Raw genomic sequence first — 14,752 nt, 5'->3', positions numbered from 1 at the left:
CTGGTGTAGACGTTCCCTGAATGTCGATCATTTCACTGCTGTGAATCTGGTCAGCATATTAGTCATATTTATCAGAACCAGAAGCTCAGTTCTGCTGGTGCTTGGTGGTGGTCATTAATGACCATCAGAGTATACAGGAAATGAGATTTGGGTTGCCCTTTCCTTCCAAAAACACAATACAGGTGACAAAAGAAAACACAGAACTGACTTGTATTTTCTCACCTGGGTTGGGTTTTCTACCCCATGACTGCGAATTCATTTGGGAATATCACTGTTCACTCCTTGGCTCAAGTGATTGCTCTTTGCTTAAAGAATGTCACTGAAAAACACAAATGCTACCACTGATCTATGGAACTAATCTTCAAATAATAACCAGCTCTCCTCTGCAGCCAGGATTCCTTCCATCTATCAGAGAAAATTCAGCTCTTAAAAATACAAGTGTGTGTGTGTGCGTGAGAGAGAGGAGCATTATATAGGAAAGTGGATTTTTGGGGGTTTTTTGATAGCTTACTTAGTTCAAGTTTTTTACTTGCTGGACTAGCAGTAGCAAGCCTAGTGATTCAGGAGTACTGTCCAACTTGGTTACCTAGACGCAGAACCAGAGAATGTGCCGATGTGGCTACTTTTGTGTGTACCCGAAAAGGTCAAATGTATATGGACAATGCTTTACAAAAGGCACTTGGGTCACTGTGCAAAGACCAATAACACAGGATTAATGTCCAGGGAGCTACTACAAACAGCTGATCACAAGCTCTTCAAAGCCCTGTCTGTACACTTCCTGAGCAACAGTGAATTTAATGTGAGGGATCAAAATAGGAGGCAAAGAATTCAAGCCAGAATGACATCTCTCATTTCAAACTATGTCCTTTCATTTCAGCTTCCGTTCTCTGGCAATGATGGAACTGATTGCTCCCTCCTTTGTGTTGGTCTATAAGGAAATACATGCTTTGGAGCAGGGGAGGGCCGAAGGAAATATTATGGACGGGATGTTAATTAGAACCAAAATCCTGGATAAAGGAAGTTTTAGGCACACATCTGAATTTTCTGTCTGGCCCTTATCGCTACACTGGGTTGAACCAAACCATTAGCAGAAATTGGGGAAATTTGAAGCCAGATCAGAACTCCATGGCTAGGGCCTAACTCTAGTATTCATATTAATGGGAGTGTCATCTCCCATGGAATGGCACAGCAATAGGTTGTAGCAATGAATTTTAAAGGCACATGTCCCATTTTGTCCAGTGCTGTTTGCAAAGTGGATCTGCTACATTCACATATTTAGTCATGTTATGGGGCATGTGTCCATGCTTAATATCTGCAGTGAGTTTTCATCCTACTTTGTACCTCTGCAATGTCACTCTCTGGCTAATCGGTACTAGCGAGCATCCTGCTTTAAAAGCAGGGACACCCTGAGCAAGTTGTGAAAGTCTTTTCCACCTGCAGGCATGACCTGTCCTTGTATTTAGTTATGGTAAAAACAAAAGTCACTGAGTTCATATATGTTTGCACCAACAGTAAAACTTCATCTGATTTCTAATTGCTTTTTAATGGCAGCCTGACCTGAATTGCCATTTTATGTACATGTCTAGCCAGTGGCTAGGATTAAACTATCCCAGAGCATGAGCTGCAGCCTCACTTGGAAGCCAAATTATATTAATCCATTCTCTGCAATGACAACCTGAAATCTGGATGGTGTTTAAAAATGTCTATGGAGTTGAGTAATAGATAAGTTGGCAAAGGCGCTTTTTGGGTTATTAGTGACTTGGCTGGGAGAGGAGTTGATGACCTGAGATGGGATAGGCTGTTAATCCCAGTGTGCACTTAATCAGGATCATTATTCTTACTATATTTAGAAATGGGGAAAAAATCAGGGTGTTGATATTTTTATGGGTGATTGTTTTTCACATGGGACATAGAGTTTTTCTGGAGAATTACTGCCCTGTGCATTAGGCAGATTACTGGAATTCCTATCACAGTGCTTCATTCAATTTATGAAGTCTAAGCAGGAGCCACTCTTCATCACAGCTCTGCTCCTCTCACGCTGCAGTACAGTCATAAGGCCCAATCCTGGAATCTTTACTTATGCTGAAGTCAGTGGACTGCTCCTGGCTCGAAGATGCTAGTATGGATTATGTTGGCAGGATCTGGCCCCGAATACTGAATTTATGGCATAAGATTTATGGCAAGAGACCATAAACACAGGGTCGTGATTTAAGTCTGGCTTTCAGTGGAAAGTGCATCTGGGAGTGAGGAGGAAAGGCATTACAGCCATAAATTCAGGAACTGATAGCAGAAGGTAGGATGAGTGAAGCTAGGGAGACAATGCTTTGTGCATGAAAGGTCCTCAGTGTACATCTATGAAAATCTCTCTTTAGTGTATGGGGGTGGGAAATCAGATCATGAAGACCTGAAGAATAACTGCATGGTTAGCAACAGAGCAAATCTTCATTCTGTTTGGTTCCCATTTGTCTTCTCCTGTGCTGAGTTCTGAGCACAGGCACCGACTTTTCGATATGCTGGGAGGTGCCTGACCACTGGTTCTGTCCCAGGCCCCGCCCCCACTCCACCCCTTCCCTAAGGCCCTACCCTTACTCTTCCTGCCCCCGTTCCACCCCTGCCCCGCCTCTTCCCGTCCCATTCCACCCACTCTCCTGAGCGCACCACACCCTCTCTCCTCCCTGCCAGTGCCTCCTGCACGCCATGAAACAGCTGCTCGCGGTGGGCGGGAGGCTTGGGGGGGAGGCGAGGTGGGGAGCTGATGGCGGGGGAAATGGAGAACCATTTTTTCCTCGCGGGTGCTCCAGCCCCGGAGCACCCATGGAGTCAGCGCCTATGGGTCTGAGCCTTTACTACTGCTCCTCTGAGGAAAAGCTCTATGAAGAAACGCAACCCTGAGGCAAGCAGACTGGAGGGGAGACACCCCCCCACCTGGCATAGAGCTGGAAACTGGACACTTCACTTTACAGATAAACTAAGCTGGGACATTTTAGCTTTGTCTACATTGGACTCTTTTACCCAGAGCTAACTGATTGCCAATTACCCTAAGGTGGTTAACATGTTTGTAAAGACTGGTGTGGACACTGTCTTTACAAACATGTTAACCATCTAAGGGTACGTCTTCACTAGCAATGTTAGAGCACTGCTGCAGCAGCTGTTTAACACGGCTGTGTAGTCGTGGCACGGCGCTGGGAGAGAGCTGGTGCACTGTCTAAGCTGCCATGTTACAGCACTGAAACTTGCAGTGGGGGCGGGGGGCACACCCCTGAGCGAGAAAGTTGCAGCTCTGTAAAGTGGCACAGTGTAGACAAGGCCTCAGTTAACTGGCAATCAATGAACTCCAAGTAGAAAACAAACAAGTTGAATGTAGACATGCCCTTCCTTAAGTAAAGGATGAGTGGCTACTTGCCTTCACTCTGTCCTCAGAGAGGATCTATAGTCCAAGCCTATGAGCCAGCTGGTATAAATCAGTGTAGCCCCACTGACACCGTTTGAGGATCTGGGGCATGTGTACTGTGGGTATCTTCACAGAACAATAACAGAGATGCACACACTTTCTCACCCACCCACATCTTGTGAGCAGCTGCATGTCAGAAATCGATGGGAGTGGAATGAACTCAGCACCTTCCAAGACTGAACTGATACAGAAAAAATATTGGAGAATAAATGTGCCGTCTTTTATGTCAAAGGGGTGACATTTTCCCCTGCAGTCAGGCATGGCAATTTCTCCTGAGTTAGGAAGGTGATTTGCTCCCTGGATTCTATCTTACAGAAACACCGTTCCATCCTATAGGATTGTAGCAGGGTGACTACCCCGCTCTTGCCCTGCAGGGGTTAAAGCAGCCCTGGAGAGGGCTGTGAATGGGAAAAGCAGGCTGATTGGGAAAGCAGCCACAGCTGTGGCCAGCTTAATCAGGATCCAGCAGGCCTTTATAAGAGGGCTGTGGGCCAGAAGTGAACACAGACTCTCTTTCTAGCTTCCTAGAGAGAGAAGGACCTGGCTGCCTGGGAAGCGAAGAAGGGTACCTAGAGTGGAGCAGGGCTGCGGAAGGGCAGAGGGAGCTGAGCAGCTCCAGTTGAGCAAACCCCCAGGCTGCAGGCCTAGTGAAAGGCCTATGAAGGGTCCTTGGGCTGCAGAGGGGCAGCCTAGAGACAGGCAAAGGCAGCTGGTCCAAACTTGCCTTGCCGATGATGAGTGGTTCATAGACTGCAGTCTGCCCGAGGGAGCGGGAGCTAGATGGCGACTGGCAGTGGCCAATGAGGCAAGGTGCGGGTAGAGGGTTGGGGGAATCCCCTGGGTGGGGAGACTCGGATTGTGGGTTACTGCTGGGGCGGAACCCTGACAAGGAGGGCACTGGGGTCTGGGAGGGACACGTGGGCCAGTGGCAGGCGAGACACCGGCCTGCAGAGGGCGCTCCTGGCTAGAAGAGCTAATTCCCAGAATGACTGACAGGAGGCGCCGCATCGGTGAGTCGTCGCCCCGTGACAAGGATCTTAAAACAAAAAGAATTTACTGTGGGCTGTAAAACTTGTTACACATGCAGAAAGACAAGAGCTGAAGAATGTTAGTGACTTATCAGCTGTTGCTGTAGCCCCAAGGCGAGGGAAAGGCCCCTTCTCTTGGGTCCCGCAGACTGGCTGTCTAGCTCTACAGGTCAGTGGAAGTTTGCAGGAAGCTGCCGTCAGGGCAGGGTGTTACTGTTTACCCAACGCAGCTCAAGCTCCAAGCAGGAACATACTGCTTCCCCAGCTCTTCTATTTGTGTAACAGGCAGGATAGCTCAGGGGAAGAGGGCCTGGTGTCTAGCTGCAGTCACAGAGCCAGGCATAGGCGTCAAGTATGTTGCAGACAAAAGAAATTCAAAGATCAAGTGCCTACTAGACCCTTGTTTAACTTAAGACAGAAAAGCCCCTAATGTTTAAACTTTTATTATGTCCAGTAAAAGATTAATTGTTATTTGGGATGATCTTAGGGAGGGTCCCTTTTGACTCAGCTGTAGAATAGCAACTGCCAAGCCAGGGACCAAAATGTTCCCATCCCAGTTCAAGCCTTTACTCTGACAGCACGCACAGTGCGAACACAGCAAGGCCCAGCCCAGATGTGGCGCTCGTCTGGCCATTGATTACATCTGTTCTATTGTCTGGTTCAGTGTTGTAGCTGTTTTGGTCCCAGGATATGAGGGACAAGATGGGTGAGGGAATATCTGTTATGGGACCAACTTCTGTTGGTTGAAGGGACAAGATTTTGAGCTTCATGGAGCTCTTCCTCTGGGGAAGGTAACCCAGGAGCTCAAGGTAAATACAAGATGGGACAGACTGTTAAGCATAAGAGACTCACATGTTGTAGGAGAGGACTTAAAATGAAGTGGGTAGTACGCAGCAGGATGTGTTACAAATTGTTGTAATGATCAATAAAACTAGTGTCTCTATTAAGTCCATGGCTTTTAGTGTCCAGCAGAGTTATCAGTTTAAGTTCCCAGGCCTGTCTTCTGAAGGTGTTGTGCTGGCTTCCTTCAAGGACTGAGAGATGAGATATGGAGTGATCGCTTTGGGGAAAGTGCTCACTCGTGGGTGAGAGGGTGTTTTTATCTTATTTCTGTGTGAAATTTGAGAGTGTGGTGATTGTCTGGTTTCATCCACATAGTTGATGTCGGGGCATTTGACGCACTGTTGAGGTGCACCATATGTTATAATATGCATGTGTAGGACCCATGGATCTTGAAGGTATGTTGCAGGGGGTGTTGATCATCATAGCAGTGGAGACATGTCTGCAAGTTTTGCATCTGTTCTGGCAGGGTCTGGTGACACTTTGAGTTGGTGTGTCCTGGTCTGTGGGGAGCTTGCTTCTGATGATGAGCTTGGTGAGGCTGGGCATTGAAGGCCAGAAGAGGGAGTTCAGGAAAGATTTCTTTCAGGAGGTGGTCCCCATCAAGTGTGGGTTGTAATTGTTTGATGTCACATGTGGATGCCAGTGTGGGATGGTAGGTGAGAGCTAGGGGTATGTGGTCAGTGGGATTTTTTTTCCAGATTGAAGTAGGTTCTCTCTGCATTTTATGGCTCATTGCAACAACATGTAACACACTCTGCAGCCTCCTACCCTCTTTTATCCTATGACTGCAGAGGAGTTAATTGCCCACTTCAGTTTAAGTGGCTTCCAACAACATGTGTCAACTCCTTATGTTTAACAATCTGTCCCCCTTCTGTTTAGCTTGGGCACTCTGGTTACCTTCCCCAGACCTGAGGAAGAGCTCTGTGAAACTCGAAATCCTGTCCCTTCCAATACAAAATATTACCTCCTCACTCACCGTGTCTCTAGTTGGGTGGCATCTGCAGCCTGGGTTAATGTCTTCTGTGGACTAGGCTATAGTAAACTTATTTTCACTGGATATCTAAACCAGAATTTGAAACCCTTTTTCCCCAAAAGGCTCAGAGTCCATTCCTGGCAAGCTGCTGAACCCAGTGGGACTTGAAAGCAGGCAGCATCACACAGCAAGAGCTCAGCGTCTGGCAAAATCAGATCCCTTGCGAAGCAGTATCTCACACAGTTCTCAGGAGTCAAGAACTGAAGGCCCTGTGGTTTCAGAACTTCCTCAGAGGGGCACACAAAGGGTTTCTTGTAAGATTTTCAGTATTTTGTTTCTGGTCTGGTTGCGTGTACCATGAGAACAGTTTGTTTTGTGATATCTGTATCATTTTTAAGGCAAGGGGATAACACCACCTCTGAGGTAGGTCAATGTAGTTAGGTTGACATAGTGGCCATGTCGACACTGTGTTGCTTACATCGATTGTTGCTGCCTTTCAGAAGCTGTCCCACAATGCCTCACACTGACCGTTAAATTGGTGCAAGGACGGACACAGTAAACACAAGGAGTGTAGTGTGGACATGCAAAAGTGATTTAATTACCGTGGTGACTGTACGTTGACGTAACTCAGGTCGACATACTTTGTAGTGTAGACTGACCCTTAAATTTGTAGTTCTTATGAAACGTGTGAAAGCTCCCTCTAATATAGAAGGGTGTTTTTACAGTACCACTTGGCCTGGAACATCATCAGCCAGAATTTGTCTCCCAAGTTGACAGCAGCCTGAGTAATTGCTAATTATGGCATAGCTAGATGTGTCTGGTTTTGGGTGTCACTTAGATATTTCAGAGTAACAGCCGTGTTAGTCTGTATTCGCAAAAAGAAAAGGAGTACTTGTGGCACCTTAGAGACTAACCAATTTATTTGAGCATGAGCTTTCGTGAGCTACAGCTCACTTCATTAGATCTTTGTTATCACTGAGGAGGACAGGATCACGTCCTCCTGCAGTTCAGTCAACTGCAGTCACTTAGTGGCAGTAACTCATGCTGTACTGTCTTGTCCTAGCTTACACACTAACTCAACCTGAGAGTGCCTCTTAGGATCTGAGAGACTGTTCAGAAATGAAGGTACTCTCCTCCTTCCTGGATCAGGACAGTAATGATCCCATGCCCGGAAAGATGATATTGGCGGCCTGCAGCAAAATCTAAGCTACATTCCCATTCTGCGCAAGTCTAATTCTCACTAGAACATGCCTGCCAAACCCTTCCGTCACTGTGTGAGAACCAGCTACTTATCTGCTTGGCTCAGGGCTGAGTGAACAGGGAGCACTAGCCTACCTCAGCTGGCTGAGTGTCTGGCAGAAAAGTGCAGCTGTCTCCACAAAAACAACAAAACCAAAGAAACCCAACCCGCCGGCCTCCAGCCGCTGTTCTCATTGGTAGTCTCCATTGCAAAGCAAGCCAAAGTCAGTCCTGTCACCCTCGCCCTGTGTGTCTGCATCTCACATTCAGATTATCGCTGCAAGCTGTCAAGAGAATTAGGGAGGCAGAAATCAGCTTCAAAGAATGTCAGAACCAAAGATGAGCTAATGTGAGCGGTGCTTTCATGCTCTCCCATCCTCTCCAGCCATCTTTCAGTGAGGAAGAATTGAGGGAGGGGGTTTCCTGTACCAGAACTGAAAGCATGTTACATTTGGCATATAAAGAAGAGACAAGGGTGGATTTGATCTGTTGCTTGGTCCAGTGTTTATACCCACCCCCTCCTCCCACGGTTTGCCTCAGTGGGGAATTGCTCTTGTGACTGACTGGGCATTTCTTGCTGTTCCAGCTCAGCAGCAGCGAGATGTGTGCTTTGGCAGTCGGCAGTCCTGGCTGGGTGTTTCCCTTCTAGCTGGCTCAGGGGGAAGGAGAGGAAAAGGGAAACTTTAGATGTTCTCTAGGAGGTTTTTTGCAAAAAGGACTGAGCTGTTCCGTGTGAAGCCAGGGTGATGGTGGTGTGAAGGGTCCGGTGAGGTTGGAGCCTCGAGGCAAGCTGGATAGCTGGGATGCTGGGCTTTCTAAAATACCTGACCGAGTTTGCAAGAAGGAAGCCACTTAGAACTCAGCTGGTGCCTCGTGAAACGATCTGGAAGAGCACTAGAGGCACCACATGTGCTAAAGTGGGAGTGCAGACAGAAAAAGGAGATGGTAAAAATGGCACGACAAGGCCACATACAGATTCTCTCCATCGCTTCCCCATCCTTTTTGATCAGTTTAAAAAATCAAAGGCTGACTGCTCTACCTGCCAGCCCTACAAAGCTTGTGCTGATACCTGGAAGCCTTGCTGGGCTCGTTGTGGCTCGTGGGTTATCAGTGCAGCTGATCAAATGACGTTCTGTGAATTATATTGGCTGTGCTTTTCCTCTCTGTCCCGCTCCCAAGTTCCCTTTCCCTGTGAGGGTCTTAATTATTCATACGAATTTACTGAGTAGTTGGAATGAACCATTTTCTGTCAGTGGGTTGTTTGCAAATGGGTTTGCGGCAGTGAGTTGCTGCTCACAATGAGTCACTGGTTTCCTAGACACATGATATTGATTTTGGTCCCTGATTGGATGCCTGAAACTTTTTTTAATAGGAAAATAATGAATAATGAAAGCTGTTGTTCAGCACAATTGCCCTAGTTCCCACAAGAAGACTGGTGTAGTCACATATAGAGCTGTCATGGTCTAAAACAGGGGTCTCAAACTAAAATGACCATGAGGGCCACATGAGGACTAGTACACTAGCCTGAGGGCTGCAACACTGATCCCTGCACCCCCCCCCCAGGGAGCACAGGGTGCGGCAGGGGTTTGGGGTGCAGCAGGGGGCTCAGGGCAGGGGGCTCAGGGCAGGGGGTTGGGGTGCAGCGGGGGACTCAGGGCAGGGGGTTGGGTTTCAGGAGGGGTGTGGGGTGCTGCAGGAGGGATTTGGGGGGCGGGCTCTGGCCCGGTGTGCACCGGGGGCAGGGCAGGCTCTCTGCCTGCCCTGCCCCTGCACCGCTTTGCTCCGGGAAGCGGCCGGGACCTGGGGAGAGAGGGGGCACAGGGGTCTGTGTGTTGCCCTGGCCGCGCCTCCAGGCACCACCCCCCGCAGCTCCCATTGGCTGGGAACGAGGAACCATGCCCCTGAATGGTCACAAAGAGCCACGAAGAGATGCTATCCTAGACTAGACTGTTCTACTTAGTTCCCTACATGGCACTCATCCCTGTTGTGTCTAAGCTCTGATCTACACACCGCTTTTGTCCTGATTTAACTATTTCAGGTAGGGGGTGTGATTCCCCCCCCCAAAAATAATTAAATCAGTACTGTGCACACAGTTATCCTAGAATAGCATTTATTTGAATAAGCTATACTAGTATAAGGATCTTTATACTGAATCCACACTAGGTGGGTTGTACTACTTTAACCACTGTATTAGCCTAGTTAAAAGCAATGTGATTTTGTGTGTGTGTGGACAAGACTCAAACAGCAATTTAGAGTTTGAATGAACGTTCCCAAACAGATGGGCAACAGACTATATTCAGGCTGATTTCAAAGGGTGTCCTTAAGTTTGGGATAAACACATAAATTTCTCATTGCGGGCAGCATGACTTAGTGGAATAAGGATGGGGCTCCTGGATTCTATTCTAGGCTCTGATAGTGTGACCTTGGGTACCTTCCGTGACCTCTCTGCATCTCAATGCTTGTCTGCATCTGCAGTGCTGCTGAATCATGTTGAAACAGTTGCTATATTCCATGCCAGAGGCTGCCCCTTTACAAATGTTACACAACCTAGAGGCAAAGTGCTTAGAGACCCTGTCAGGATGCAAGACCCAATATTATTACTGTCATAGGGATGTCACAAAGCCCAGAATATTTACATTCTAACCCTTCGCTAACTTTTAGTTCCAGCAGAAGTTGTGGCATGTGACAGGACAAATAACAAAAGAAAACACCTGTTAATTTGCAGCTGCAGCTCGAAGCACAAAAGGCGTCAAGCAATCGTCCAGAATCAAGTTTCCAAGCCACCCCATCCAGCTGACAGTCGATGCCACTTTGAGAGACCAGGCACTAAGCTTGATCCCACCGCCACTGGGTCCTGTACAATCTGACTGATGTGCAAAGGTCAAGCCTCAGTTGCAATGGGAGGTGGGAGGGCTGCTAAATGCCAGATTCTCACAGCGATGTGAAACTCCACCAGGGAGGCTGTAAAAACAGATGCAAGCACAGGAAATAATAGCCAATAAGCAGGACTTCCGAGACAATCATGTTCTCATTTTGGTATCAAGCAGCAAGCCAGGAATGAGGGGAAAAATCCCATTCCCCTTCCTCTTTGGTGGTAATGGCTTTGTAATCTCAGCAGAACCTCCAGCCTCTGGGGTTTGTCTGACAGTTCTCACCCTACCTGGCTCAGTCTCACAAACATCCATGCTGCACGCTACCCAGAGCTGATCCTTGTGAACTCAGTATGCCCCATCTGTGTGGCAGTAACAGGAAGCTTCATTCCTTTACTTTGAGATAAGTGATGTTCTTCTAAATGTACATAATGGTGCCCAGATACCACAGGGACGATTGCCTAAGAAATGTATGTTCTACTAAAGATGAGGATGATGATGATCCATGTGATGGGTGTCTGAACTATATAACATAGAGGGCCTCACTGACCATCCGCTTTCTTGGCCCAACAGCTATCCTGCCAGGGCAGGGCAAGACAGATAGATACTTCAGGAAGAAACGAAGTGTGCGTCTTCAGGTGGCACATATGCAGAGGTATGTAAAACAGCTAGTTTGCTGGGGGCTTGACCCCACACTCAGCCTGTCAGGCCATGCCCTAGAGGGAACCAGTGGTTGTTAGCTGAGCTACTTTTCAAGAGTTCTCTTCTGCACTAGATGGGAATCCCACTCCCCACTGATACCGTAGGGCCTGGAGAAGACTCTCTCAACACCCTTTCCTTGCCTCACTAGTTCATCTATGTAACATAGGGCATGAATTGTCCCATTCGCTCTATACTTTTACTTCACTTCACTTCCTTTTCATAGCATGGGTGGATTTCAGATGAGAATGGAGAGGAACCATGACCCAGGTGAACTAAATCTGACAGCGAGAAGATGTTTTTCAGTGATTTGGATATAACGGTCAACTAGCATTGATTTTATAGGGGTGCCAGGACAGCCAGTTTCAGCAGAGCGAGAGGCCAACCTGTAGTGTTTATAAATTAGCTGTGTGCTGATTGCTTCCATTGTAGGCAGGGCTTTATAGCCTTAAATCTTTTCTTAAGGAAAGAGCTCAGGAGGTCCCAGAAGATTTTCTGCTTGTGCTTCTGTCAAAGCAGTTCACATTAAATGTGGTCCCTGTAAGCCAGTGAGGGCACTGAGTCAGGACAGGGCATCGAGTTTCCAATAAAGTGCTTCCTGCAGTTCAGCTATTGGGTTGGGTCAATACAGGCGCAGGCATCTGAGTAACGTGTAATCAGAAAAGGAAACAGGTCAGCACATGAATCAGTGCAGATAAAGTTCAGGGCATGGGCTAGCAAGGAAATAGAATTCCTGACTGAGCGGGAAGGGAAATACAAAGGGAAAAAGAAAATGGATACAGGAACTAACAAGTAACACTAGAAGCTAAATTCCAAGAGAAGGAGGGACTTACTGGGAAGGAAGAATAAAGATGGAAGATATCTATTTTAGTACAGAGAAGAGGGGAAAGAATTATCCAAATGAATCAAGCAGTTATATACCAAATGGTTGAGCAATTGGGTTTTGATGTCTCTGCATATTGTAACCTCTTTTGGACTGGGAATCATGCATTTTGGGACTTCTGGGTTTCATGAGAGTTAGAAATAATGCGAGATATAATCAGTCTTCTGCATGAATCTTTGTGGGAACTAAATGATAAATTAGTCTGTGCAAGTATCTGCATAAGTTCTCACTGATGTAAGGTACAAAAACAATACCATATAACTTATCTGACTAATCACAGCTTAGCAACTCTATTTGAATTTGGAATATCTAAGATCTGTAGACTAAAAAGTGAAGAATGGAATACGTTTGAGGAACTCATGATCTTCTTGTGGATATTCCACAAGCAGAAAAAGGCTAAATTAAATGAACACGGTATTCATTTTGAATTATTCACTTCACCATAGAGAAGAACATTGTTTTCTGTTGCACAGTCAGCATGCAGTTGCAGCTGAATCCACAAAGATACTGACCAACTTGAGCGAGTTCAGAGAAGAGCAAAGTTGAGCAGTGGGCTGAAAGGAATGACTTTTGAGAATTGGGGTGGGAGGCATAAGCTCTGTAAGAAACACACTGGAGTTTACAGCCAAGACATCCTGGCTACAATCAAGGAATACCCTGCTGCAGCCTTGGGGCTGTGCTAGATAAACAGGAGAGAGAAGCTGAAGGGAAGGGGAGGGTATTAGAGGCTTTGCTACGGGTTGCAGGCCCTAGCACACTCACCTGACCTCGGCCCTAGAGTCTTTTGATTTTTAGATTGTGAATAGGTTTCTGTGAGACCTTATGACCCTTCCTGGATGCCTAAGGGGAAAGGGAGCCAGCCTACCTACCTCCTAGAATAATAACAGAACTAGGAACCCTGTTGTCTGGGTTTGTTTTGGAGGCCCTCTTAAATGGGACACTTTTAGTTGGTTGGTTTTGGCCTTCTACTTCTTAAATCCCATACTGAGAGATTTTCATAGCTACACTGGTATAACCTTGCTTAGCATATGTCTACACTGGAGGTAGGAGTCAGACTCCTAGCATGGGTAGATAGACTTGTACTAGTGGGGCTTGAGCTAGCATGCTCAAAATAGCAATGTAGATGCTGCTGTACCGGTGGAGACTGAGGCTAGCCACCCAAACTCGGACCCAGGGAGTCAGGTGTGTCTGTCTATTGGGGCATGGAGGCTCACTCCTAGCTGCAGTGTAGACATACCCAAGTGACGCCTAATTGGGGTGGAGGGCAAAGTTGTCTACAGATATCTCTTGGGGGTAAATACCTAGGAGGGAGAGGAATTATTTCAGGTGGCATAAGGGGGTTTCAGTGGAAGCAGCAGGATGAAATTAAGAAAGGAAACATTTTGGTTGAGTGTTAGGAAAAACTTCCTGCCTGTGAGCTGCACAGGGTGTGAAATAGTCTCTCAAAGGGAGCAGTGAAATGAGGGGTGAAAAAGAATTAGTACATCAGCTGGGACACATAAAACTAGACTGGACAATGCACTAATCCAGTCTAGGGATTGGACTAGATAGGTCTCTTCCATCTCTAACTTCTGATCCTGTGAAACCAGGAGGAATGAAAGTAAAAACAAAAAGTCAATAAAACCTCTTTAGAATATTCTGTTTCTATTTGCTCTGATGGTGGGTGGAAGGGTCAGGAGAGCTGTTAATGCATCTGAATTGGTTTGCCTGCCCATAATTAGCAGGGGTGTGTCCAACAATGGAATATTACTGACACCGCCAATGTGGTAACGTGGAGAGAAGATCTAGAAGGATAAAACTCTTACCTGTAACGAACACATACGTCTTGGCCATGAGGTCTTTGTTAGAAAGGAGGTGATTATAAACACAGGTGAAGTAACCGGTGTCGCTGGCTATGGCTTTGTTGATTGTGAGCCTGCTGCAGATCTGCTGTACGTTGTCTGAACACTGGTGCTCAGATATGTGCCACCTGTGTGGCACGTCTTTGTGTGGTTCATTTCCCCATAGCCAGGTCAAGGAGGCTGCTCCCCTGTCAACACAACACAAAATACAGATTCTGTCACGGCCTCTGGCATAATGAGTGGAATAATCTACATTTCTTAGGCCAGGTTCTCTGTGGCCAATGTCTGTGATTCCAGTTTTCATAAATGTGCCATGTGGTGAGGAATGATAACACTGTTTGTGATGTATTTTATGAGCTGTTAGCTTTTCCAGCACCTTGAGGGAGCTAAGGCTTACGATGCAGTTACCCTGCCCCCCTCCCTGTGGCACGGGACATTTCCTGAGAGAAGCAATAGCAAATGCAAGACCATTTCCTGCAGGCTGGAGGGACAATGTACTTTTCATTTTGAAGAAACAATGTGAACATGAGCTCATTTGAAGTGGCTACATTTATTGCTCTGAAAACTTTAGAAGGCATCAGATACATCTGTAAACTTCTCCTGAGTTAGGCTCTCTGCACATTTTACCAGTTAAGTTAAAATCTCTTTTTTTCCCTAACACTGGGGTTAAGGAAGGGAGAGAAGACCATTCATGTAACTCCACACCCCACGTTTTCTTTAATTAGCAGTGACTGCATCTTGATTTTTGTGGAGTGTCTGGAAGTAGTTGGATTTCAGATCTTGTAATATATGCTTGCGTAAGATACAGTATTTCTATTTGGCCCTTCACTGATCTCGGAACACAGGAGTTACCACAGCCTGGCAGATATACTATCTCTTCCATCTAATGTAGTGTCCTGTCTCTGATGTCCGATACATCCCACAT

The 14,752-nt window shown here is 46.7% G+C and overlaps 1 protein-coding gene across 2 annotated transcripts in view; it reads right to left on the bottom strand.

The window, feature by feature from the left end:
* The window catches only part of LOC140917713 (vascular endothelial growth factor receptor kdr-like), a 182,650-nt gene that overhangs the window by 106,531 nt on the left and 61,367 nt on the right, over positions 1–14,752 (bottom strand). For both annotated transcript variants that reach the window (XM_073361074.1, XM_073361075.1), the window contains exon 3: positions 13,792–14,015. In XM_073361074.1, coding sequence (XP_073217175.1) covers positions 13,792–14,015 — 224 coding nt within the window. The remainder of the gene's footprint in view (positions 1–13,791; positions 14,016–14,752) is intronic.

The sequence above is a fragment of the Lepidochelys kempii genome, chromosome 9 (assembly GCF_965140265.1).
Source record: "Lepidochelys kempii isolate rLepKem1 chromosome 9, rLepKem1.hap2, whole genome shotgun sequence".
NCBI classification, from domain to species: Eukaryota; Metazoa; Chordata; order Testudines; family Cheloniidae; genus Lepidochelys; species Lepidochelys kempii.
This window is presented reverse-complemented; position numbering and strand designations above follow the sequence as displayed.